This window comes from Botrytis deweyae (assembly GCF_014898535.1).
Source record: "Botrytis deweyae strain B1 chromosome Unknown BDEW_008, whole genome shotgun sequence".
In the NCBI taxonomy this organism is placed as follows: Eukaryota; Fungi; Ascomycota; class Leotiomycetes; order Helotiales; family Sclerotiniaceae; genus Botrytis; species Botrytis deweyae.
Genome location: NW_024066215.1, coordinates 1,041,710 through 1,068,366, shown reverse-complemented (window position 1 = coordinate 1,068,366; position 26,657 = coordinate 1,041,710). Strand labels below are relative to the sequence as shown.

At 23.6% G+C, this 26,657-nt stretch overlaps 1 protein-coding gene across 1 annotated transcript; it reads right to left on the bottom strand.

The window, feature by feature from the left end:
- Positions 1–24,063: 24,063 nt before the first annotated feature.
- EAE98_004505 (uncharacterized protein) lies at positions 24,064–25,095 on the bottom strand (the record flags this gene model as incomplete). Its single annotated transcript, XM_038952125.1, has 4 exons — positions 24,064–24,273; positions 24,339–24,591; positions 24,675–24,853; positions 24,994–25,095. 4 exons carry the CDS (start codon positions 25,093–25,095, stop codon positions 24,064–24,066), a joined length of 744 nt encoding a protein of 247 aa, XP_038811661.1.
- Between the last annotated feature and the right edge of the window lie 1,562 nt (positions 25,096–26,657).

The following is a 26,657-nucleotide window of genomic DNA, read 5'->3' as shown; positions in this document are numbered from 1 at the left end:
GAGAGCAATTGCTTTTTCTATTGTACGAGGTAAGCGGCCTATCAAGGAGGAGGAATCCTATTATAAGAGTGACTATAACTCTGATAAGACAAATAATAAATTGGATTCTAATAAGGAATGTAAGTAAGATTTTTTATTTGTTTATTTTTGGTATATAGTCGATTTATTTAATAAATATAATTATAATTACCATAAATAATAATCTCGAAAATGGAATTAATCTTCAATTTGCTTATTAGATATATCCATTCCATTATATTCTCAAGCAGAATTCAGAAAAAGAATATAATCCTTTAATCAATTATATTAATAACTATAAAAGAAAATTTGCTAACAAGTTGGCCATAGTGGTACATTACTTTAATAATATCGAAAATAATAAATAGAAAATTATCGGGAAGGAGATTATAAAGGTCTTACATCAAAATCAATCTAATTACAAATTCGATATACCTTATTACAAAAGCATTAGCTTTGTTGATATCGATAAGCTAGAATCTTCAAATAAAAGATCATTAAAAAAAATAGTGTTATAATTGTTAGAGTAGATAATAGCAATGAATTAACTAGGTGTAATGTAGCACAAAGACTTTTCATTAATCCTTCTAAACTATGAAAATTCTACAATTTATAATTATATGCGGGTTGGCATCAGCCCAAAGTAGCCCCATAGGGGCTACTCATATACCCTCGCTAGCCTTTACACGGATTGATTGTGATAGAGCCCTCTATATTGCATGTTATATCCCGAGATATATATATTTACCTCCCGAACTCGATTTATATAACACAAGAAAATGGGATACCGAGTGATTGTGTTTATATTGCATACTAAAAGGAAATAAGAATGCTATAAAGCTATAAATAATCAATAAACAATATTCCAATGTGTTTATTACTTTCACTGGCAGATTATCAGAGGCTCTATAAGTTCCCTTCAATTTCCTGAGTTTGTTTCTTTTTTTAATAGATTATTCTTTATTATCTTTTCATTAATCCTTGTCTTATTATAGCTGCCCCTCAACCTATCGGCCCTTAGGCGATTACGGTTTAGTTTGCAGTAAGTCCTGCTGGTTTGATTATCTCTATATATCTTTGTTATTTCAAATATATTGTATTCTTTATCCCCAAAGATTTCTATTATTATAATAAGGGTTTTTATACTAAGTGTAGCTATTATTGTATTCAGAAAAAGGTTTGCTAGTTGGTGTCTCTTTAATATATTTCTAACATTAACTTGTTATATCAAACCCAAGCTTTTTGGCAGATTATTCCTGTTAATAATCAAAAGGAAGAGAATACCGAGATTGTGATGGTACATCGAAATAAATACTATATTAAAAGTATAGAGATCTTTTTGTAAAAGGAGAATAAACAAAATGATATTAAAAAGCCAAAGTTATTTAAAATATTATCTCTACTTACTATAAAAAAGTTGAATCAAATAAGTAATCTTATAAAATGCTTTGTGAATTCTTATCAAGCTATCGTTAATTACCTTTTATCTTTTTATAATAATACTTAGCTGACTTCTTTGGATTTTAGAATAATTTGTTTGTACTGAATATTGCTGTTTTAGGCTTTATCATAAAACTAATAGCTATAATAGATTCGAATAATAAAAACGATTTTATAACTTCAGTTATTCACCCCCACACTGTTAATGCCCCCACCCTGCCCCTTACTCCTTTAGGAAATAAGACTTTGGATACTGTGAATATATTAGCTAATTTAGAGAACCATATCCCCCCTCATATCAATACTCAATTATCATTTCGCTCCTATTCCTGTACTTATTCTTTTATACTCAAAAAGGATTATCTTAGGTATTCTAATAAATCTCTTTCTGATTTTAGTAGCAATAAAGAGAATAACCCTTTTTTCTATTAGATTATCAGTGCCCTTTAATATTTTGATATTTCTTATATTTCTAAAGGTAATATCAGTATTACCATCCCTTAGGCGAAAAAACGTATTGCCAAAGATTCGATAGCTTCTGCCCATTAATCTGCTACTAGGAGCTCGGTTATTTAAGCTATCCTTCCTCCTTATAAAGCTTTCCATATAATTTCGAAACAAAAGACAGCATCGATTATTACTAATTCCCTCTTTGATTTTTGATATCAAAACACTAATACTTCGCTAAAGGCTAAGGCTTTTTATATAAATTGTTTTATTTATACTAAAGAATCTAACACTATTACAAATTCTCCTAAAAATATTTGATCCTGTAAATATCTATAGGTTATCAACAATCCATCAACAAAGGTTCAAAAGTCTAATAAGATCTTTATGAAAATAAAAGAAAAGGAAAATATAAATAAAAATAAAGTGAATATATCTTTAACAGATAAGGGTAAGCAAAGCGATAGCAATATAAGTAATACTATCTTTAGAGTTCTTCTTTCTACACCAGATCTTCTTAATATATAAAATAAAAGGATTAATTCTTACTATAGAACCCTCTCAATACACTAATATAGCAATACCTTTACAACAGCGTTCTTGTATTAATTAAAAGTATATTTTTATTAAGAACAAGACTTTATAAAAAGAATAGCAATAATTTCATTAGCTAAATATTAATGAAAATTCAGATAATATCGATTCTGATATTTATAAATTAAAGCCTAAAGCATTCTAGAGATATTAGAATAAGTTGATATATTTGGCAATAGTATATAATATACCAGCAAATAAAGAATTATATCCTTATTTTTATTAAAATAAAAAGGAATAAAGAAAGAAATATTACAAATAACTTTGTATTGCTAATAATTCGTTTATAGATATACAACAAAACCCTATTATCTTATAACTTTTTTCCTTTTTTCTTTTAAACTATATATTAATAATTCTCTTTTTTTATTATATTCTTTTAATACTTTTTTTATATTATTGAGATTACAAAGAGCTTCCCATATATCTTCCACTAGTTAATAACCTTTCCATCAAACTAGATATTGAATATCTCTACCTCTCTTTCTATATACTATAATCTTTTCCACTTTGTATTCCAAATAATTATCTATCTCCTCTAATAACAATAGATTAACAATACCCTATTGTTTATACCATAATTCCAATAGGGAAATATAAAAGATATTATAAATTTTATAAATAAATAATAGCTTGAGTTTATATATTTAATCATTAGTTTTTATACCTATTATTTAAAAAGAGCCTATAAATCTATCCAAAAACTTCTTTTTGGATTGAAATTGTTTGATATTTTGGATACTTAATATTATTTTGTCTTTGATATTATATTGCTAGATTATTGTACTATCTGTATCCTTTGATTTTCAGTTTATAGCTGTTTATTACAATTCTTTCAATTTTTCCTTTTCTTTATTAAAAAAGGCGATTCGCTTATATACTGCTGATATCCTTTTTGTGATATTAGTATCCTCACCGATATAATAGAATATTGATAGGAATTTGTACATCGCTTAGAATAGGCTTGTATTTATTATACTATACTATATAGCATTATAAATAAACTCTACGAATAATAATAATAAAGATCAATCATTTTATCAATAATTAAAATAACAACTAATATAATAAATCAGGTTCTAGTTCTGTCACTCCATTTACCCATCAATCTGAAAATAGAATACAGTAAACAACTTACATTATATTCACAAATAAAAAAGAAAACTACTCCAGAACTTGCTTGCGAACTGTAATCCCCTATTTAACACAATACCTTCCAGTATCCCGAAGTCCTTAAATACACTTTGTATTAGCGTTTGAGCGAATTCTAATAAAGTAATCGTTTTATTAACGGATATATATCAAACAAGCTTCGTAAACCTATCAATAACCACTAAAACTATATTATACACATGCTTATCCAATTTCGATAGAGATAGATCTATAATAAAATCTATAGTTATCTCTTTCCAAGGTTTATAAAAAATAAAAAGGATCTATAACTCACTGTAGAGCTTATACCTTTTGATAATGATATACTAATATACCGCATATATTTTAATATACATTTTTATATCCTTTTTTATTGAAAACTAGAAATATTTAGATCTCAAGATTTCTAAAGTTTTAGAGATACCCCAATATTTACCCGTAGGGTTATTATAATAAGCTTTCAAAATCTCTATTCTTAAAGTAGAATCTGGTGATATATAGATATTCTCATTATATCTAAAAAGCCTGTTGACATTTATTTGTTAAAATAAGGTGATTTTAGCAAAACGCAGTTTTTAATTTAGATATTCTTTATTCTTTATAAAATCATTATTTGTTTAAAGACATAATAAAGCATTTCTTATTGTTTCTGATATTAATTCAAATATTATTTTGTTTTCTGTTAAAATATAAGCTATCCAATATAGTATTGATTATTTGCAATTAATTTTAATTAATAAACACTTAAGTTTATGAAATAATAAATTACACTTTTCTCTTTATAAAAGATTTATAATATTATATAAAGATTCCGTTTTTTTAACAAGAAAACTTTGAAACAGATTTATAATTATCGATCTATTCTTTAGTTTATTTTAAAGAATCAGAAATATATTATTTATACTATTTATATCAACAATATAATTAAAGTAATACAATAATCTATCTACGGGATTCAATCTTCCGGCCCTATATATTATCTCGAAATCATATACAACCAAAACCTTCATTTACCTTGCTTACCGGCTATTTAGGCTTTTCTTTGTTATAAAGTATTGGAAGCTATTATAATCCGATTTAATTACAACAGTATATCAACTCCCTATTATATAATAATACCACTATATAAAAGCAATATATATTATTAATAATTCTTAATTATAAATAAAATATTATTACTCCACTAAATTTAGCTTTTTTAAATAAAATGTGATAGAATGTCATTGTTGAATTAATACCTCTTTAATTTTTTTCAAGAAGAGCTGTGATAATATACAATCTAAAGCAAAAATCGATATATCGGTTTCAATCATTATATAAAATAAGGAGTCAAAATGCTAAAGAATAAATGCTGATATAAAGACTTTTTTTAATACTTCGAATACCTTTTGTATTTTGTTAATTTATTTGAATTTAATTACTATCTCTCCTTTCTTTATTTCCTTCAATAATACGATTATACTATAAGCCATTACCGAGTAGATTCTAATAAACTATTAGTAAAAGTTTATAAAACCAAGAAATACCTATATATCTCTAAAACTATTGAATATTAACTATTCTATTATAATCTAAATATAGCCTGGTTTCATAATAATACTTACAGGCAAAACAATATATTCCAGGAATTCTATCTTATTAATATAAAAAACACACTTCTTTAGCTTTATATAAAGCTTATATTCAATGAGTCATATAAGAACCTTTCGAATATCCGTTATATACATAGCTCTATCTCTTAAATAGATCAGAATATTATCAAGATATACCATACAGATACTATCCATCAAGCTGAATAAAGCTTGATTGATATATATCTGAAATATTACAGAGATATTAATAAGACCGAAAAGTATTACCCTATACTTATACTAACCATACTATATACAAAATACAATCTTCTATTCATCCCCCACTTTTATACAGATTTGATAATAAGTGTTCTGTAAGTCTAGCTTAGTAAATATAATACTTTATCGGAATCGATTTAGAGATTTATTAATAAGAGATAGAGGGATTCGATTCTTTCTAGTAATTCGATTAAACTCTCGATAATTAATATATAGTTGATAGCCTCCCCCCTTTTTTGAAATAAATATAATAAACACCCCTATTAAGCTGATAAACCTTTTTATTTATTTTTTTCTTTAATATTTATTTAGATATTTTTATAGTATTATTGACTTTTTCTTTAATAAAGAATAAATCGAATTCTAAGGGGAAGTTGAATCGGGTTTGAAATTAATATAATATTTCATCAAATAGTATTCAAGTAAAAGGCTACTTTCATTTTCCAAAAAAGTCTTTTTATATTTCTGGAATTCTTTTGATATTTTATATAAGATTAATACAAATATTAGATAATTCTCTTTTATTTTTAATTATAAAACTATTTTATCTAAAAAGATTATAAAGATTACTTTATCTTTCTTTATTTTCTAATAAAATTCTTTTATAGAAATAATCTCGAGATTGCTTAAGATAGAATAGTATCGAAGTGATATTGACTTCTAATCAATATTGGGATTAACTATTTATAACCATAAAAGATTTAGAATAACATTTATTTATGATAGATTCAATACCACTAATATAAAGCTATAAATATAGATTCTCTTTTCCCCTTTTTTATCTTTTATTTCGATAAGGAATTCATAATTCCTATACAATGCAATTGTGGTACCATTTACTAATATAAAAGAAATGCTTTTTTTGATAAGGGTCCAATTCTATTTGATATACTTGCTTTATTATATAATATTAGCTTACATTCCCGAGTTAATAAGGCATCGGAGTATTATCGGCTTGTTATTGTTATTAAAAATCACTATAATTATAAAGATTATTCATTTTTTTTTATATAAACCCAATATCAATAGAATACTTATTATAATTACTGAATCTAGGTGTTTCCTGTATGGATAACCTCAGGAAGATTATTTTGGCACTCGTTTTCTTTATACTTTTCCCTATAATGTCTATACACAAAGTTGTTCCAATAGTTCGAAATAATATGCTCTTTCTATTGGCATTTATAGTATATAACGATTCGTATACACTCTATATACAATACATTAGCAAAATATCTTGATATTTTGAAGGATTTCTTTTGAGAAAGTTGATTTGATTCTTGAATCTCTGTTTTAATAATTAGGATTGAATTATTTTCCAGATAAAGGTATTTAAATAAATTTCGATATCAAGAGGGTAATTGATTATACTTGTGGGATTGATATAAGTCCCCTATATTTTTTTCTCGAAATAATTTCTCTATATTTTCCAATCTATAGACTTATTTTATAAGCTTATTACACAACTCAAATTGTTATAAAGATTTTGATATTTTCCTGGTTATACTGGATAATAGATTTACTAAAAGCCTTTTGATCTGAATACTCTCTATCTTCTATTCGATATTCTTTTCAAGATCTTTTAGATAGGTTATAAATGCATTTATAGTTTTTTCTTCTTTTTGTTTTGTATATACAATCTTTTGGATTACTTATTGTTATTTAATCCCTTTATTTATAATAATATTATATATATATTTTCTAAAGTTTTTCTAGTTCATTTTTTTATAACTTGATTTGCTTATATACCAATACCAAATCGCTAGGGACATTACTTCGAAATATAATTTCTATTTGAAAAAAGAAATTCTTAGCTTTCTCGATATTTTTTCCTTTGTATTGTTTCAATCTCTATAATTTTGGTGATTTTCTCTAATCAAGGTTGATACCCTGGTGGATTGTATTCGGTATAGTTATAGATCGGTTATACTCGATTAGGGTAGTTATATATAAGATACGATCTATAGCCATTCTGTAAGCCTTTCTCATAGCTATCATTTTTTCTTTTATTTCTTTAAGTTATTAAACTAATAATATATTCTCGTTATTATTAGGAAAGTATAATTAGGCCGAATAGATATCGCTACTAATACTCTACAGAAATTAATTGATAATTTCACTAGATTGGTTTTGAATTGTACTATAGATATCCCGCTTTCCCCTTGAAATAGATATTCTTTTTGTTGAAACTATAATAATACCAATAATTACTCGATTAAGAAATAATTGATGGATTACTCTATATAAGAGAATGAAAAGAATTGTTAAAGTAGATAATAGTAATAAATTAATTAGATGTAATATAGCACAAAGACTTTTCATTAATCCTTCTAAACTATGAAAATTCTACAATTTATAATTATATGCAGATTGGCGTCGGTCTGAAGTAGCCCCGCAGGGGCTACTCACGTGCTCTCGCTAGCCCTTACACGGATTGACCGTGACAATAATAAGAATAATATATTTGAAAGAATAACTAGATTTGTATAGACTGTATATATAGTTATATCTCCAGTAAGGGGAATAGTATATATTATCAAGTTTCTAACTAATCATTTAATCAAACTTACTATCTACTTTGTTTTATTAGTAAGTATAAATATAAATACTTATTCTTTAAAAAGATTTATAAAATATTTTTTTAATATTAAGTAGTTATTATTAAATATAATAATATAGTAAAGGTAAATTATAATTTTATCAGTTTTTAATAAAATTAATTCTTTTTTGATAACTTGATTTATAAAAAAAGCTGAGGAATTGTATTTCGAAAAAAATGCTTTTTATTATCCTTACTCAGAAGGATATAGAATATCGCATAATCGAAACTATAGAGTAAGGAAACAAACTGAAGTAGTAATACTAATTTGCTATAATATAAATAAAAGTAAAGCTTTTAGTAATTTGTAAGTAGTTATAGGTAATTGAATATAAGCTCGATCTTATTATTATATATATTATAATTAAAAATCGTTTTGTTTTTTGGCTTATAGTTATTCTATATATTCTTATTATTACTATTAGCTAAAGGTTTGGCTAGTATTTTGGTTTAAATTATTTAGTCTTTGTTTTTGTACCTTATCTAATTATAATCATTAATGCTTATAAGAACTTTCTTTTTGGCTTGCTTTAAAACTACTAAGGTAAGAAAAAAGATGTTTTTTGTTGTATTGTTTTAATAATTCAATTTTTATTCAATTGCTTTTTTATTGCTTATAAGATTATGATTTCTTTATTATTTTGATATATAAAAAAAGTTTTTTTAATCTTTTTTATTTATATATTGATTATTATTTATAAAATTATAATTATTCTTTTCATTTTTATAAAGACAAATCTATTTGGGTAGGTATACAGAAAATCCTGGTAAAAAGAGATTTTGTAAATAGAAATTGTAGAGGAAATGTAAAGCAGTTTTGAGATCAGAAGTAGAATATCAAGTAAAATTGTTATTAGTATTTAATTATAATATTCTGTATTTGAATTATTGGTGTACTTTCTTGATAATTAAAATATATTCTACTTTTTATTTAGTATTATCAATAATATTTATTAAAGATAGTAATTCAATAATTTATTCAAAAAATAGATTATCTATTACTTTACAGAGTTTGCTAGGTGGAAATATGGGGTGGATTTTTATAGTAAATAATAAATCTAATTAAAAGGAATCTCCAATTTAATCAATAATCTTGAATCTATTCTAAATTAAATAATCCAGTTTTTTTGAAGATTATTATATTAGAAAGTCTTTTATATTAAGTTATATATAATCTCCTATATCGAAATCAATTGAGTAGTGATACGAATTAGCTAATCGAGATATCTTTTTTTGTATATACAAAATATTCTCTTTTGTTTAATCAAATGTTAGTTTATTATATTTAGTATATTTTTTAATATCAGTTATATTCAAATTATTGATAAGTATAATAAAATCGAGTTTTCAATCCTAGGGATTATAAAGTAGATAGTTATATAGAGTTTTATATAGGGATTGATTATTTAATAATTCATAAGGAAATATAAACTGAGCATAATCCATTATTGATAGAAATTCGGATTAATTATCTTAATAATAGCTTATAAAGGATTACAAGTATTATTAGAGATATTGATTATAAATCTCAATCTAACCATCAATTTACAAATAATAAGTAGTAGATAGCTTAACTTACATTTCTAAGATATTATTGAATTCTTATTAGAAGGTTGATATAAATTGAAAACCGTAATTAGAGATTATAGACTTTAGGGTATTATAATATCTATATATATAATATAGATATAAGTAGGTCTAATTTTTTAAATTAATTAATTTATAATAGAGTATTGAAATAATCTATTTGATTAATTAATCGATAATAACGAATATATTATTGTAATTGTATTTATCTTTATTGAAATTATAATAATTCATAATAATATATTATTATGCTCTTATAGAAACAAGAAACAAATAAAATAAACCAAAAATACGATTTCTGGAAACAAAGCTATACTTGTATTTGTAATAGTTCTGTATATATTAATCGATTATAAGAATTATATTCTTTTAATAATATTGCTTAGCTAAAAAAGAATAGATCTTCTTCACATCAGGATATATAATAGAAACTGAGTTGTAGGTTTTATAAATCAAATAAATTCGTAAATTGTTAATATCCGGGATATATAAATGATTGTTGTAAAGTAATAATTCTTTTATAAAAATGAAATGCTTATATAATTTGATTGTGTGATTATATAAAGCTTTTAAACTTGAATAGAATTTATTACCTTTAATGATATAATTGATTATATCAAAAAACGGGGATATCACATTTATATTAAGATTTGTAATAGTATTTGGTTTTTATTAAAGAGATTTATATATAATTTTAATATCGATCTGATGATTTTTTATAAATTATTATAACCAATTCTTTTTTTTAATATTATTCTATTAATTCAATTTGTTAGTATAGTAAATAAGTATATCTACAAATAAATTATTTTTTCTAGTATAATATATAATAATAAAGTTATAATCAATAAGTAATTCTGCCCAATATGTTTGTCAAGTATTTAGCTGTTTGGTAAATATAAAATACTTGAGAATTTTATAATCAGTATATACTCTAATCTAATACAAAGATCTAATAAATTCAATTTTTCAATAATTTAGGGATTTAATAATTATAAGTATTTCTTTATTATGAATTTTATAATTTAGTTTGATAATAATTATTATTTTCGAAAAATAAATAATTAGTAATTATTTATTATTATATTTCTAAAAGAGTATATTAATAATTATATTATTAAATATATTAGTTTTCAATATATAGAGTAATATATAATTGTAATATTACAAAAAAGAAATAGAGATAAATCTATTTTTGAATATATTGAATACATTCTAATAGATTTTATTAAAATGAAATTTGATATTTGCTTTTATAAATTTGTAAAGAGATTTTGTTATTGTATTATAATCTTTAATAAATCAATAATAAAAATTACAAAAATCTAAGAATAATTAAATACCTTTTATAATAATAAAATAAATCCAAATAACAATTATTTCGATTTTCTTTAAATTGATTTATACTTTATTAATAAAAATAATAAAATCTAAATATTTAATATATTTAATATTGAATTCGTACTTTTTGAAATCCGCTTGTAATTCAATAGATTCAAATTGCTCGAAAACATATTTAACATATTCTTTATATTCGTCTTTGTTTTCCGAATATATTAGTATATTATTAAAATAGATAGTATAAAAATCATCTAAATAATCGAATAAAATATTATTTATATATTATTAATAAATCATAAAGCTATTTATCAATCCAAAAAGTAGAACTTTATATTTATAAAAACTATATCGAATATAGAAAATAATATATTCTTCAAAAATAGAATTTATATATATACAATAAAACACTTATCGAATATTTAATTTGATATATACCTTTATATTAGCAAATTATATAAATATTTTATTAATAAGAAATAAAGAATATCTATCTTTATGTATTAAAGAATTGAATAATCTAAAGTTTATATAGAATCTTAAATTTTTATTCAGCTTTTTTACAAAAAGAATCAACATTATAAATAATATTTAACTAAGTTTTATAAATCCTTTAATAAGATTTTTAATAACATATTCTTTAATAACTTTAAACTATTTGAACAATATCTTATATAATAAACTATATTTAAAAGCTTTCTTACCTTCTTCTTCAAGAATAATCTTATAATTATATAAACAAAAAGGAGATAGAATATCAGATTTGTATTTGGAAAACACTTAATAGTATTACTAATAAACCTTAGGAATTGAAGATTCCATTTCAATATTTGTAATGATATAATTAAGAATAATAATAGTTTTTGATTTAGAATTATTTAGGGAAATAATTATAACTACAATTCGATAATAGTTGTTCTGACTAGATTTGCAATTTGAAATGATATTATTGATCTTTTTACAGATTATTATAAAAATCTCATAGTTTTTACTCTTTTTATAAATAAACTGGAATTGAGTTGATTTGAATGTATATATATTATATATATTAGAAATATATAGTAGAAGAGATTCATAAACAAATTGAATATAAATTTAATCAAAAACAGATTTCTTCCTCAAATTGATTGAAATCAGGGATTCAATTACATTAGGGATTATTATATTAGGCTCCTGAAGAAATATAATAAGTATTATAGATATAATCAATATTATCTTCTATTATTCGTTATTAATATAGTAATATATCTCTTTCAATTGGATATTCCAATTATTAATATCTTTTTATTTCAAACAATTGATTTTAAATTATTATAAGCTATCCCTAATTAGAAGTATATTTTTTAATAAAAAAATAATAAAAAAATACTCAAGAGATTATTTGAGATATTATTTAAAACAATCGATTTTGACTCAAATCTCTATTAATCATTTACAATCTAGAATTATATTATATAAATTTAAATTAATAATAAAAAATAACAAATAGAATTATTATTGAATATTAATTATAAAATTAAGAAAGATTAAATAAATAATAACTTTATTTTTTGTATTATTATAGCTTTTGACTTTAATTAATAATTCGAATGGTATAAAACAGGATTTAAATATAAAAAATAATAATAAAAGGAATATTCTATCAATAAAAGTATAATCATTCATTTTAGAATCTATAAGTATTTGAATATAATATAAATATTTATTTTTTGAAAATATATATAATAGATTTATAGAATCGTTTTTTATTAATTTTATCAAATCAAGAAATCTTATATTCTAGATTATATTTAAAAGAAAACTTTTATTTAAGTATTTTGATTTAAATACTGGTTTTTAATGGTATAAGTGGATTTGATAGTTTTTGCTTATATATTTGAATTGATATTCTTTTCAATATTCTTTTTTATATTATAAAACTCTTTATCTTTTTTGATTTCTTGGATTTGGGTTATAGTATTTATATTATTTATATAAAAAGTGAAACTGTAATTCACTTTCAATATGAGGGTAGGTATACTATAATTAAAATTATTTCCTAAAGATAAAGTGCTATTGAGCTTAAAGATTCTTGTATAATTAGTAGGAGTATAAGGGAAATATAAGATTTGAGTGGGTAGGTTTGAATTATTTAATGGGTGGAAAGTAATTCTAGAAGGAATCGATAAGAGAGTTTTGCTAAACGATTTTTTAAAAGAAGTTTTTTTAATTATTTTATTATGGTTGTATTTCCAAAATGTAATTTCGAGTTTATTGATTTTAATAAGTTTATTGACTAGGTTTTTTATAGTATAATATTATTGAATATAAAGACTAATAATTTATTAAAGGAAATCAAAGATTTTTCTTTTTAGATTATAAAAAAGAATTATTAGATTAATGATTTCTGTTTGTATAATTAATAATTTAAATTTATAATATTATATTAGAAAGTTTCTGTATTATATATTATTCAATATAATTTAATATTTATACTCAATATAGATATAATTAATCTTAGTTAGGTTTTTGTAAATAGCTGTAAACTAATTAATTAATTACTAACCTATCAAATAGAAGATTTATATATATAACAAGAATATATATTCTTATATTTTTCCTTTAATTTGTTTTATTATATAAAATCATTATTATGGTTTTAAGGTAAATAAGTTTTTGTAAAGTTTAAATTGTTTTGTAATTAATAGTTATTAAAGGCTTATTTTTGATTCTATATTATTCTTAAGTTTAAATAAAAGATTGATAGGCTTTGGAATATATAAACATTTTATTATAATAATAAAAAAACGAGAGAAGAGTATTCATTGAATTTATGGATTGTTCAATAAAGTAATTAGAATTGAGGGGAGTCTACTATCAATATTTGAAAAAGATTGTTGTAAAAATTGGCTTTATAAACAAGGTTTTCTTTTATTCTTCTTTTTTTCGGTAATAAAAAATATTCTTTTAATAAAAGTAATTAGAATATCAGAAATTCGGATTCCATAATCCTTTAAGGAATTTATATAATATTACTATTAGAATTGAAAAGATTGAAATAAATAAGTAATATTAAAACTATATTATAATAATTCTTCTTTAAGTTTTATTATTTTGTTTTATAAGACTTTATAATCTATAAGAATTGGTAATTGTTTTTTCTGAAATAAATAAGTATATATCAATATATTATTCTTAAAAATTAATTTTTTAATTGAGGAATTATTTCCCAACTATTTGCTTTTTTATATTTATTAATATTTATATTCAAATTAAAGAGATTATATTTATTATTCTATTAAAATTAACTATTATCAATTAAAAAAGCTCGATTGATTATAAAAAGAAAATAATAAAGTCCTTTTAAAATGAATAAATTAAATATAATAGCAATACTTATAACTTAATATATTTAAGAGAAATATTTTTATTAAGTCTTAATTAAAATAAATCTTTTTTTTATAAATAATATTGATATATAATTTATTTAAGAAAGTATTATAATTATAAGGTATTATTTGGATAATTATTAAATAACTATATAATTATATAGAAATTATAGATAATATAATATCTTGCCTTAAAAGAATTACAAGAGTAGAATATAATTTATTCTTAGAATTTATAACTATAAAATCAAAAGTAAAGTATTTATTGAGTATATCTATATATCAATTATATATATATAATCGTACACATATACATATATATATATAAGTAATCGCAACTGCGATTGGGTACTGATCCATAATATTAAATTTCGTAAAATAGTTGTATAATAACCTTAAATCAATATATATAATTAATGGTATTTTACAATTTGAAAAGATTTTATTAAAAATGTTTTTAATTGTTATATTAATATCAAAGCCTAAAATTATATTGTAAAGCTTTGATGTTAATATATTCTTAATAACTCTTTTATATTTAATTGATGATTAATGAATGATGTTAGCTTTATCGAATTTGTTTATTAGAATAATAATATATTCAATCTGGAAGGACAAATTTTTATTATTAGTAAAGGATATATTTGTGAATATAACCAATTTGAGAGAATCCATATTAAGTAGGATAAATTATAATCCTTTTTCTGAATTGTTGATTTGTTATTGGATGTATTTATTAAGAGTATTAGTATCTTTCTCTTTTGGATTGATTATTTATATAGTATATAATAAGTCAAAAGCTGTTTTTGATTGATATATAGTTATTATATATATTCCTTGAGTGTGTTATACAATATATTGATTTTTTGTTATTATCGATTTTCTGAACTTATTGTATATACTTTGTATATTAGATGGTTTTGATTTGATTAAATAAAGGTTTTTGTATTGTTTCTTTTAATTAAAATAGATTATACTATTATCTTGTTGAGTGATCAGATTATTATTAAACTTAAATAGTATATCTGGTATAAGTGTTTTATACTTTTTTACTATAAATTTAGCATTTTTAAACTCAGTTTATTTACAATCTGTAAATACTTTATTAGTTATAATAAATATATTATCTGTTTATAATCCGATAATACTGAATGCTGTATTGTCTTTAGTTATATATAACAAATATGAATTGTAGATTGATTATATTATTTTAAGAGTATTAATATAATACTTATAATAAATGCTAAACCAATAATTTCCTGCTTTTAGAATATTATATAATGGTTGTATAATTTGTAGAATAAAGCTTTCTGAAATATCCATTTCCAATAATAATCGAGTATAAAACTTTTGAATTAAGTTCGATATTGATTATATATATACTTATATAATGTTGTAAATATTTATAGTTATTTCGTTTTTGGGTAATATAGCTATTACTGCTAATATAATATACTGATTAATATATTGTATTGTGAGTGATTATATTAAAACAATATCTTTTCCTTAATCTTTCTATATTTATATAATCAATCGGGATTTGGAAAATGCTTTGTTAGTTTTTTTATTTTTAATCTTATTGATAAAACAAGAATTAAAAATCCTTATACTTATAAGGATATCTGTAATCTTTATGAATTGGAAAATATTGTTTTTTATAAATCCATTAATTTTTTTTTGTTTTGATTCTATAAAAATTGTTAATAGTGATGTATTAGTAGATACTATATAATATTTAATATATTATATATTATTAAAATTGTTTTTTTTTGATAAAAAAATCAATAAATCTAGTAAATGTTCTATAAATTCATAATTTTCTCTTTTTACAAAAAATATTATTTATACTAGAATTACTATTTGAGAAATCTATTATTGTTAAGGTTGGGGGTTTCTGGATATATCCAAAAGGGTTTCCTCTGAATTTCTATTCCTAGTAATAACTGGTGAGGGGATAGATATAACTTTACCAGATTTTGATAAAATTGTTATACTTTTATTGGGTATAATAAATTACTCTTATTACATTAATCCAGCTTATTTAGATAATATTTATATTAATTCAGCAAATAGTTGGAATTGATCCTGAAACCGATTCTGTATATCCTCTATATAAGATTTAACCTAAATAATATAGAATTCTATCGATTTACTTAATAGTTGTATTATACATATCTCATTTTTTATATTCAATAAATAATATAATCCCATCCATTCTTTATATTCTCTCCATACCCAAACCTTCAAATTAATAGATAAATCATATAAAGCCATTATAAACAATCCATTTCGCTAACTCAAAGCATTAGATACTTATTGTATTGCTTATAGTTTATAAATCTTATTTATTGTTTTCTTAATCATTGATTATTACTATAAAATTATAAATATAGATAGGTTAGATTTAGATATTTATAAATATATTTCAAATACTAGAAGTATTAAAACTAATCCGTTTAATCCTGTAGTATTATTTATTGCTTTTATAATCATTTATAATATCATCTTTTTTGTAATAAAACTACCAAACTTATTGAAAATAATAGTATACACTCTCTTAATGACTATATAATAATATTCAATTATATTAATTGATTAATATACCTCAACTAATACACTCTTTATTTTTATTAATATAATCATAATATATTAAACGAATTTCTTACTTACAAAATTCTTTCTAATATTATATATAATAAAATCTAATAAATTAATATAAATATCCATCCAGCATTTCCGAAGTATATTAAAAGTATATTTTATAATAATATTGTTTAGTTATTATATAGTTTGGAATTATATACCTTTATTAATAATATATAAAATGGAATGAATATTAATATATATTATATTAATTATAATTAAGTAATTAAAATCAATATTATCTTGTAAATTGAATTTAAATCAATCTAGTGATTTTCTATATTTTTGATAATATTAATAGAACTTATTGAGCTTATTAATTTCGGTTTTTAAGATATTATTATAGTCAGTTTGTTGTAATACTTATAAAAGCCTATATACTAATGGATAACCAAAATAATAATATAGTTGTTATAGTTTTATATTGATAAGATAACATTTATTATTCTTAATGATTTATTATATAAATTACTATATATTTATTTACTATAGAAGAATAATATACTTATTATATTAAATATAAGAATAACTTTCTTCTGTTTTTGTAATAATAATGTTAATAATATTATTATAATATATATTGAAACAATTTATATTATTAAATGATAATAAAAATGGTATTTCTGTATCTATAATATAAAATTCAATAGTTTCTAGGGGTAGGTAAAGCTTGATTGATTCGAAAGATTTAGCTTTTCCGATTTCGAATATTATGTTTGTAATTCCTGCTTTATTTATATTTAAAATAATATTTTTGATAATTGTTTTATATACTATATATTAATTAAATCCTACTATGGATTATTGTATTATAATTATATTGATAATAATACTCTTAAATTCTTTTGAGTTATATTTGTTTATAAATATAAATTCATTTTGAGTTTGATATATTAGGGTATAAAAGAGTATTTTATTAATCAATTTCATTATAATCTCTTTACTATTAATAAATTCATTTTAAATAATAAAGTTCAATTATAATTCTTATACTAATAAATCTTAAAGTTTATATTGAGCGAAATAAACTTCAATTTCCTTATCAATGTTGAGATTAGATTCCTTATAGTTTTAATTGGAACCCTTATATTTAATAAGAAATTGTTCAAAACTTTTATTAAAATTATTATTAGTATTCTTAAACTGCTTTTTATATTTGTGTTATAACTTATCATATTCCTCCTTATTGTATCTAATTAACCAACAATTATTCTTTTTATAAACAAAATACTTCTTTTTAGTTTATAATTTGAATAATTATTGACCATTTTGTTCAAAGCCTTTATTCTAATTATATCCTTTTCTATATTAATATTTCCGATTGATATAGAATATCGTATTTCTATTTGGATTAGCCAACTTCTATATTATAATAGCTAAACAAAGTTCTTGTGTGGACAAGGGAATTCACTCAAAGGAATTCACTTCAAAGGAATGACTTCCATACAATAGCAACTATATTAAAGGTATTAGGCAAAAGCGAAGAAGACTAGCTCTTTCAGTAGTACCTATATAAGGCCTACTATTCCCCTCATTTAGCTAGCTCCTTAGATTGAATACAAATAGACATTTAGGGGCCTACACATAGTGGGAACCACGTCTTCCGTATCTCTCTCAAACCAACAGTTCTTTAAGGAGATTTGATATATTACTAATTGAACAAAAACAAGCTAGAGAGTATATTGGTATTGATGTATATACATTAATAATCTTTTGGTAAAATATATATTCTATTCGAATTTCATTACTGAATTCTTTATACAAATAATATAATCTTATTACTATCTCTTTTAAATAGTAAATGATTGATTTACCATCATTTTTTGGTTGTACTATCACACTTTTTAGTATAATAATCTCCTATTACCATATAATATTCCTTTTATATTTAAAACCTTCAAATATATTTACAAATAAATTGCAAATCTCTCAAATCAATCCCAGCATAGTTTCTAAATTTGTATAATAAAAATCAAATACTTTGCCAACAAATATAATAGGAAATGCTTTTAAAAGTAGATTATTAGGTATATCAATATATTGATAGTTATTGAGGAATATATTATATTTGTAAATGAAATTGTTATTTTGTTTACTATATTTATTCTCTTTATTATAGAATTTCGAAAAGCTTTCAAGAAGATAACCAAAATTTATAACTCTTAATAATGAATTTGGGAAGATCTCCAGAACACCATAATTGTATCCTAAATCACCTCCTCTTTTTCCTCCCATACTTCCTTTCCTATTATTATTTCTATTCCCATTATTATTTCCATTCCTACCATATCCTCCTCATAGAAAGTCATTCCTTTTTTCTCTATTACCTTCTTTATTATTTCCTTTGCTCTTACTCGAATCATTATTACTACCAAATAGATTATCAGATAATTGATTACCTCTCTTTATTAATAATAATAGTTGTAATAGTAATAGATTGGTTTATTAGAAAGATGCTTTTGGTCGAAAAACCCCAAAATTATCCCAAACCAGTTTTGATAATAGTGATTTACTCTAATTATAATATTAACATACAATTGATTTGTTTGATTCATTCCTTTCTCGATAAAATAAACTAAAATATATATATTGTTATAATATAAATAATATTCTTTATTCAATATCAATACCCTTTCCCTTATTACATAAAAATTTGAATTTTAAAACAATTTCGATTTACAACAAAGCAATTAATATCTTCAATAATCGATATCAATTAAAACCAAACAATCTGAATTAATCACTCACTTAAAATACCTCAGATTTTTTTAATAATTCATACATCCACATATCTTTTTCATTTATTCTCTCCTATATACTCTTCAATCGAAATCTAAACCCCTTATCTATAAGAACATCCTCAATCTCTTTATCAGATTATTCTCTATATAATGATCGGATTATATCAACTAAAATAACATAAACAAACTGTATAATACATATCTCGTACTTTATAATAAGCAAGCCATATAAATGTAATTCATATCTAAGCTTATATAAAAGCTATATACTGACTATTTAAAAATAATCCGATTCGAAGTATTCGAATATACTAAAGTAATCCAACCATAATTCGTTATTGTAAAAACTCGATTATTGATATTTGTATAATTTATACTTACAAAAATCTCTAATCTGTTTTACACTTATTTCTTTTATAAGATTAATAGAGTTATTCTATTATTACTTAATTATTATATTAAAATCATTAATTGCAATAACTAATGGTATAAACAATTTAGCCACACTTCCAATATTATTATTGTATTTAGATTTATATTCCGCAAAGTTATTTTTATAAAATCCTGCCATATTGACAAATAATAGATAGATAATAAAATAAGGTAAAATAAAATATTTAAATATAATTTTACTAAATCCAACAAAGTTATATCTATTCATAAAAGATAGTGCTTAGTTTAAGCTGATAGCTATTAGTTTGTATTCTTTAATACACATTATTTCGAAAAATAAAATATAGATTAAAGTTGAATATAAGGATTATTACCACATTACCAACTAAACTTGTTTGTTAGTATTAAATCATATTAGATTAATACTGAATACAAGAACTGTCACTATATTACCAACAATCCTTATTCATACAAAAACAGATATCAAACTATATTACTTTAATATAAGAACTTATATTTTTTCAAAAAAATACTAACCTTAATTACAAACCCATATTACAAACCCATATTACATTTAAAATTAAGATATCAGATTTCTGATTTATAATATCATTGATCAATATTGATATCACCATAAGGATAGTGAAATAATATAGTACTAATAATTCACATTGTTGTAATATTACTTGAGATTCTAAAAGCTAAAGGCTATAAACGTATATGCTATAGTGCGGGGGCGCTAGCGCACGCGCTAGCGCGGTCACATGATCCCTGTCCCAACAGATAATGACTTTTTTTCTAATGAATTAAAAAAAGATATAGAGGATAAGATATTAATAGTAGAAGTAGATATATATAATAGTTATATATTTTTTAATTGTAAGGAAAATGAGATTCAAAATCTAAAAAAATCACAAAATCTTGGTTTAAAATTATTAATTTATATTATATTTTGATTATAATAATATTATTGGTTTCAAATTTATTGTTTATTGAAAGCGAAGCTTAAAAGATTTTAATTAAAAAGGATAAAAGAAATAGAATATTTTTTGAATAATAATATATTTTATTTAATAAAATTATTTAGAAAAAGGCTGAATAAAATAAGATATACAAATATTTTTATTTTACCCTAATCTTTACCCTAATCTTATTTTTAATATATTAATAGATTAATTTATTGATTTGTATATCTATATCTACATTTTATTTATTTAGAGTATATGTTATAATGTAATTTGATATCTTAGTGTTGGTTTGAGAGAGATACGGAAGACGTGGTTCCCACTATGTGTAGGCCCCTAAATGTCTATTTGTATTCAATCTAAGGAGCTAGCTAAAATGAGGGAAATAGTAGGCTTTATATAGGCACTACTGAAAGAGCTAGTCTCCTTCGCTTTCGCCTAAATACCTTTAATACAGTTGTTATTGTATAGAAGTCATTCCCTTGAAGTGAATTCCTTTGAGTGAATTCCCTTGTTCATACATATATATTAATATAACGATATATTATTTATATATATATAAATTTGATAGTAATTCTATTAGCTGGGATATCTTGAAAGTGTTTTATTTTAAAAAAAAACTTCGAAACATTTACAAAATTTATTTAATGAATATATAATTAAAGTATATTATTATCTTTTAATATGAATATTTTGTGTAGAAGCATTTTATAAATAGTAATACTCAAATTTTTGAGATATATAATTATTAAATACTTTTATACTGTTTTTGTTTAAAACCTTTTATTTTTTATTTTTTTGTTTTATTAGGTATTATGTTTAAATTATAAGTAGAGTTTTAATTCTTTTATTTTTACAAATAAACCAAACAATATATTCTAGTTTTTTCTAAAGTCGAATGAATTATGTAAATATAGATAAAGCTGTTTTATTATCTGCTTTTATATATTGTTGAGAAACAAATCGACTAAAGCTTTAAATTGAAATTGTTAGCTAAATTATTATTATCAAAGTCTAGGATAATTCTTATATATATGTATACATTATATTATAACTATAAATCCTCCAAAACTTAAATTTATTATAATCATCAATAAATTATATCTGATTTAATTCTAAAATCATTATTCTATCTCTTTTATATTTGTAAAAAAACTATCGACTAATTATTTCTATAGGATTCTTTTCTTTTATATATTTTCGAAGTTTAGCTTTAGAAATTAATACTCTATTATGTTACGAGGGCGTGTCTTTGATGAATGCCGGGTCCGTGCGCAAGCACTTTTTTACACCAAAATTCACCCAAACTCACCCATTTTAAAATTCAATATTAAATCAATCAATATTATTATATATTTGAAATTTTATGAAAATGATAATTTTTATTTAAAATCTAATAATAGGTTTAGTTTTTTCATTAAAGTTTTCAATTAAATCAAAATTTATATTGAATTTTTATGCTTAAAATCTTTATAAGAAATAATGTTTATTTTAAGAATCAAATTTCTATATAGGATTTTATTATCAATTCAATTCAAAAATTAATAAATCTAATATCAAATCAATTATTGATCAATTTTCTTTATATGTTTCAAATTTCAAAGTTTTATAATAAATATTTGAATTATTATTTATTTATAAATATATAGAATAAAGTATAGTTTTGGTGAGGAAATTCGCTTAAATTTCAGTCCGGCATTCATCAAAAACACGCCCTCGTATAATCGAATAAGCATATAAGAAAGTTCAAATCTAGCTTTTCCTTTCTTTATAATGTTTTTTATTGCTTTTTACAAGCTTTTTCTTCTTCTTTTATAATTTCATTTTTAATTATATAAATAATCCCATACCTTAATTGTAATTCTTTTAATACTCTACTTTTGATAAAAGTTAATTGATTATAATTGAGGGAATAAAGAATCTTCGAATATATTGAATTCTAAATCCACTTATTTTTTACAAATACTAAAATACCAGCATCCTCAAAAATATTATACTTAAGGATATTCTATTCCTAAATATAACATCTAATTGAAAAGTAACTAAACCCACTCTTAGAATTATAAACAATAATTAGATTCTGAATTATAAGTTCTTTAAAATATCCTAATTGATAATCTTTAAATATTTCATTATAATATAAAGCGAAATCAAATTTAAAAGGAAATATTCTAAAGAAAATAATGAATATAAATAAACAAATTATATCAATACAAACAAAATCAATAAAATAAGGATTTTTTTATATTTTTAATATTCTATAAACATACAAATTTATATATATACAAGTACAAGATTACACAAATACTATTACACTATACAAATATACTACACTAATATATTATCTATACAAATACACTATATAAATACACTACATAAATACACTATATATATACACAAGCACATAAACACTAAACTTGATTATTAAATCACTCAATACATATTCCAAAAAATATATAAAGTCAAACATAAAATAAATATTTCATTCTAAAATATATTCAATCACTAAACAATAATAGCACTATATAAAATAAAAACATTAATCAGATGATATAAAAAATCTGATTATTATCATCTAATATCGTTTTGAACAAAAATATCCACATAACACACCATACTTACAATATAATATCTCATAAATTGCTTTTCAAATATAGGTTTCTTGATTTGGTTCTATGAATACATCACTTTTAATAAATACCATTAATACCTAGGTAAGCAAACTTTATAGCATCTGATAAAATTGTTTACTCAAATCACATAAAGAGAAACTAGAAGATATATAAAAGGAAAATGACCTTCGAATAAACAACTCTATGACTGAGAATATCATACCACTTAACTAATACCAAACACCCCATCTTTCTTTCAATATCCCGGATTCCTTCATTCACACCCAAATCTACACTCGCAGAACTCAATGGCCCTCTACTTCGATACTAGCCCCCTCTCCACCTCACTGCTATTCTTCGCCACAACATCTTCATCAATATCCTTCGGGACTACACCTCCCAGTATATTACCACTAACATGATCATCTGGCATAAACGGCATTTCCATCTCGAAAATATTGTTAATCGCCGTATATTGATGATAACCAAGTCTAGCCAACGGGGCCGCTTTCAAAATATCGAAAAGCTAATTATTCTCCGTCATCTTATTGATCTTTTCGAAAAGAATCAAAAGGGGAAAAATTCACTCACCCCATCACCTGTAATAAAATCACCCCTGATATGAATCCCCACCACTCGTCCAATCACAATATCACTATGACCCACCAATGAGTCCCCGGTAATTCGAAGGATAGAATGGACTTTGCATTCAAATTGAACCGGAGACTCGGCTACGCGGGGGGGCTTGACTACTTTACTGGGAACTTTCGTCACTTTTGTGAGGGGAAATTCATCGTCCCATGATTCCAGGGCGGTGGCATTGACGGAATCGCGGAGATCATAGCTGGGGGTTGTTAGTTGGGTATAATTAAGAAAGAGGAAGCCAACGAGAAGGAAATTTGATTAGACGTAGATAGAAAAACATACGTAGCCATGTTCCAAACGAATTCCCCAGTGTCTTTGGCATTATTGATGGAATCTTTACTTTGTCGTTTATAGACCGATTGATGACCGATGAACATGATAGTTGGAGGATCAAAAGATACATTGTTGAATTGTGAGAAGGGGGCGAGATTATCCTGACCGCTTTTAGAGGTTGTGGAGATCTGAATGATTGTCAGTTTGATGCAAAAAGAAGAGGGGCAAAACAAGAATAAGTGAAGCTAGAGAATTCCGGAGAGGGTAAATTAGAGCATAGAACGCAAATATCTTGAGTGAGAGGGGAGAGTAAAGATTTGAAGCTCACCCAGCCAATTGGACGAGGAATAACGAAAGATTTGAAAGGGTCATGAGGGAGCCCAGAGTTTTCCCCTTTCGGAGGTTGGTAGAAGATATCAGGTCGGGACATTTTGAATGATGATAATGCTCGAGGTGGAATTTCGCCACGTATTTATGAAACGTCGAGTGACGTTTTTGAAACTCGAAGGATATTTCAATGGTGTTGAATAGACTTGTATGAGGGCTTCCTCGAGTTCTTATACCTGATTTTACGCTCAATATCCTATTCGTTGTCTACATCAGGAAACCTACTTGTCGAGACACAGTAAATACATAAAGTACTCAGTCGCAATGTGATCACTCGATAATCAACATGCATTTCTGATCAGTCCTCGGATATAATTTGAGGTACATGATAACCTCTCGCGTTGCCATAAGTGGTACGTTTTGAAGCATTTTTTATATCAAGTTCATACGAGCCTCTCAAATAAATCTGTTGCACGCATGCATTGTCATTGATATCCCACATATACCAGGGATCAGTAATCATTGAAAGTCTGGCGAGGGTAGCGTTTCCCCGCAAGCGAGGGGCTGGATCCGAGGCTAATGAGTTACTGGAAGGGAATAGTAATCGTTAGTGCGGTGTTGCACACATTTGATCCGAGCTGGATTGTTCTCTCTACCAACTCTTCTTCCAGGAAACTTCTTCGTTACCCATCCATTGAGAATATCGTCAAGTTTAGTAGGTTTTCTTCACGGATTGAATCTAGATAATGGGTCGACGATTTATTGCCTGCGATATAATCTTGTATTTTTTATTTGAAAAAACACAACGCATCAGCATTCACTCCTATATGAACAGTTCCTCGATGAAGTTAAATTGTTGCATTCATTTCTCCCTCTTTTAATACTTACACATGGAAGAGATTTTCGAAATCATACTTATCAAATATGATAAGTAATTGTTCGTAGAATTAGTCCCTCGTTACACAATCAAGATTCAATACGCTTACCATTACCTTCCGGAAGAACCAAAGGAGTTACGGAAAACATAAAAAATCCTGAACCCACGCGGGCTGAACCAGTCAGGTTAGCATGACGCGAGGGTTCCGCGCGAACAGTGGTCTATATCTTGAGATTTGCCTTTACAATGTAGTGTCAACCTACATGATCATGAAAGCACAAGAGAAGATTAAGGCGCCAAATCTCTCGACCACCACCATCAACTCCTGCTAGAAATTTCTTTTTGGGGCGCTTAAGGCGAAAGAAACTCTTAAGGCTTCTTGACGAGGAAGAGATGTGACGATACCGCTCCGCTATTCCGAATTCCCGGAGTTTTAAATAGGTTTGAATCCATAGATATAGTGAAAGAAGATAGGAGTATATAATTAGACGACGCTTGACCTAGGTACTCGTCTAGGACCACCACATAACTCCATCTCATTCCGGCGCATACATCACAGCGATACACATTTGATAACAAATTCAAGATATTTAATAGTAAAACATCAAACACGGCACTAAGGAAAGAAGAGGAAACGGGGACCTGAAATCTCCACCTGATCTTTATATTCACGCTATCTACCTCTCCCCTCGACCTCTTTCAATAGAATAGTAAACCATCCAGAACATGAAACTACTCATCCTCTTCAGTCTGCAACTCGCCAGTCCCCCACTCATAGCACTATCGCT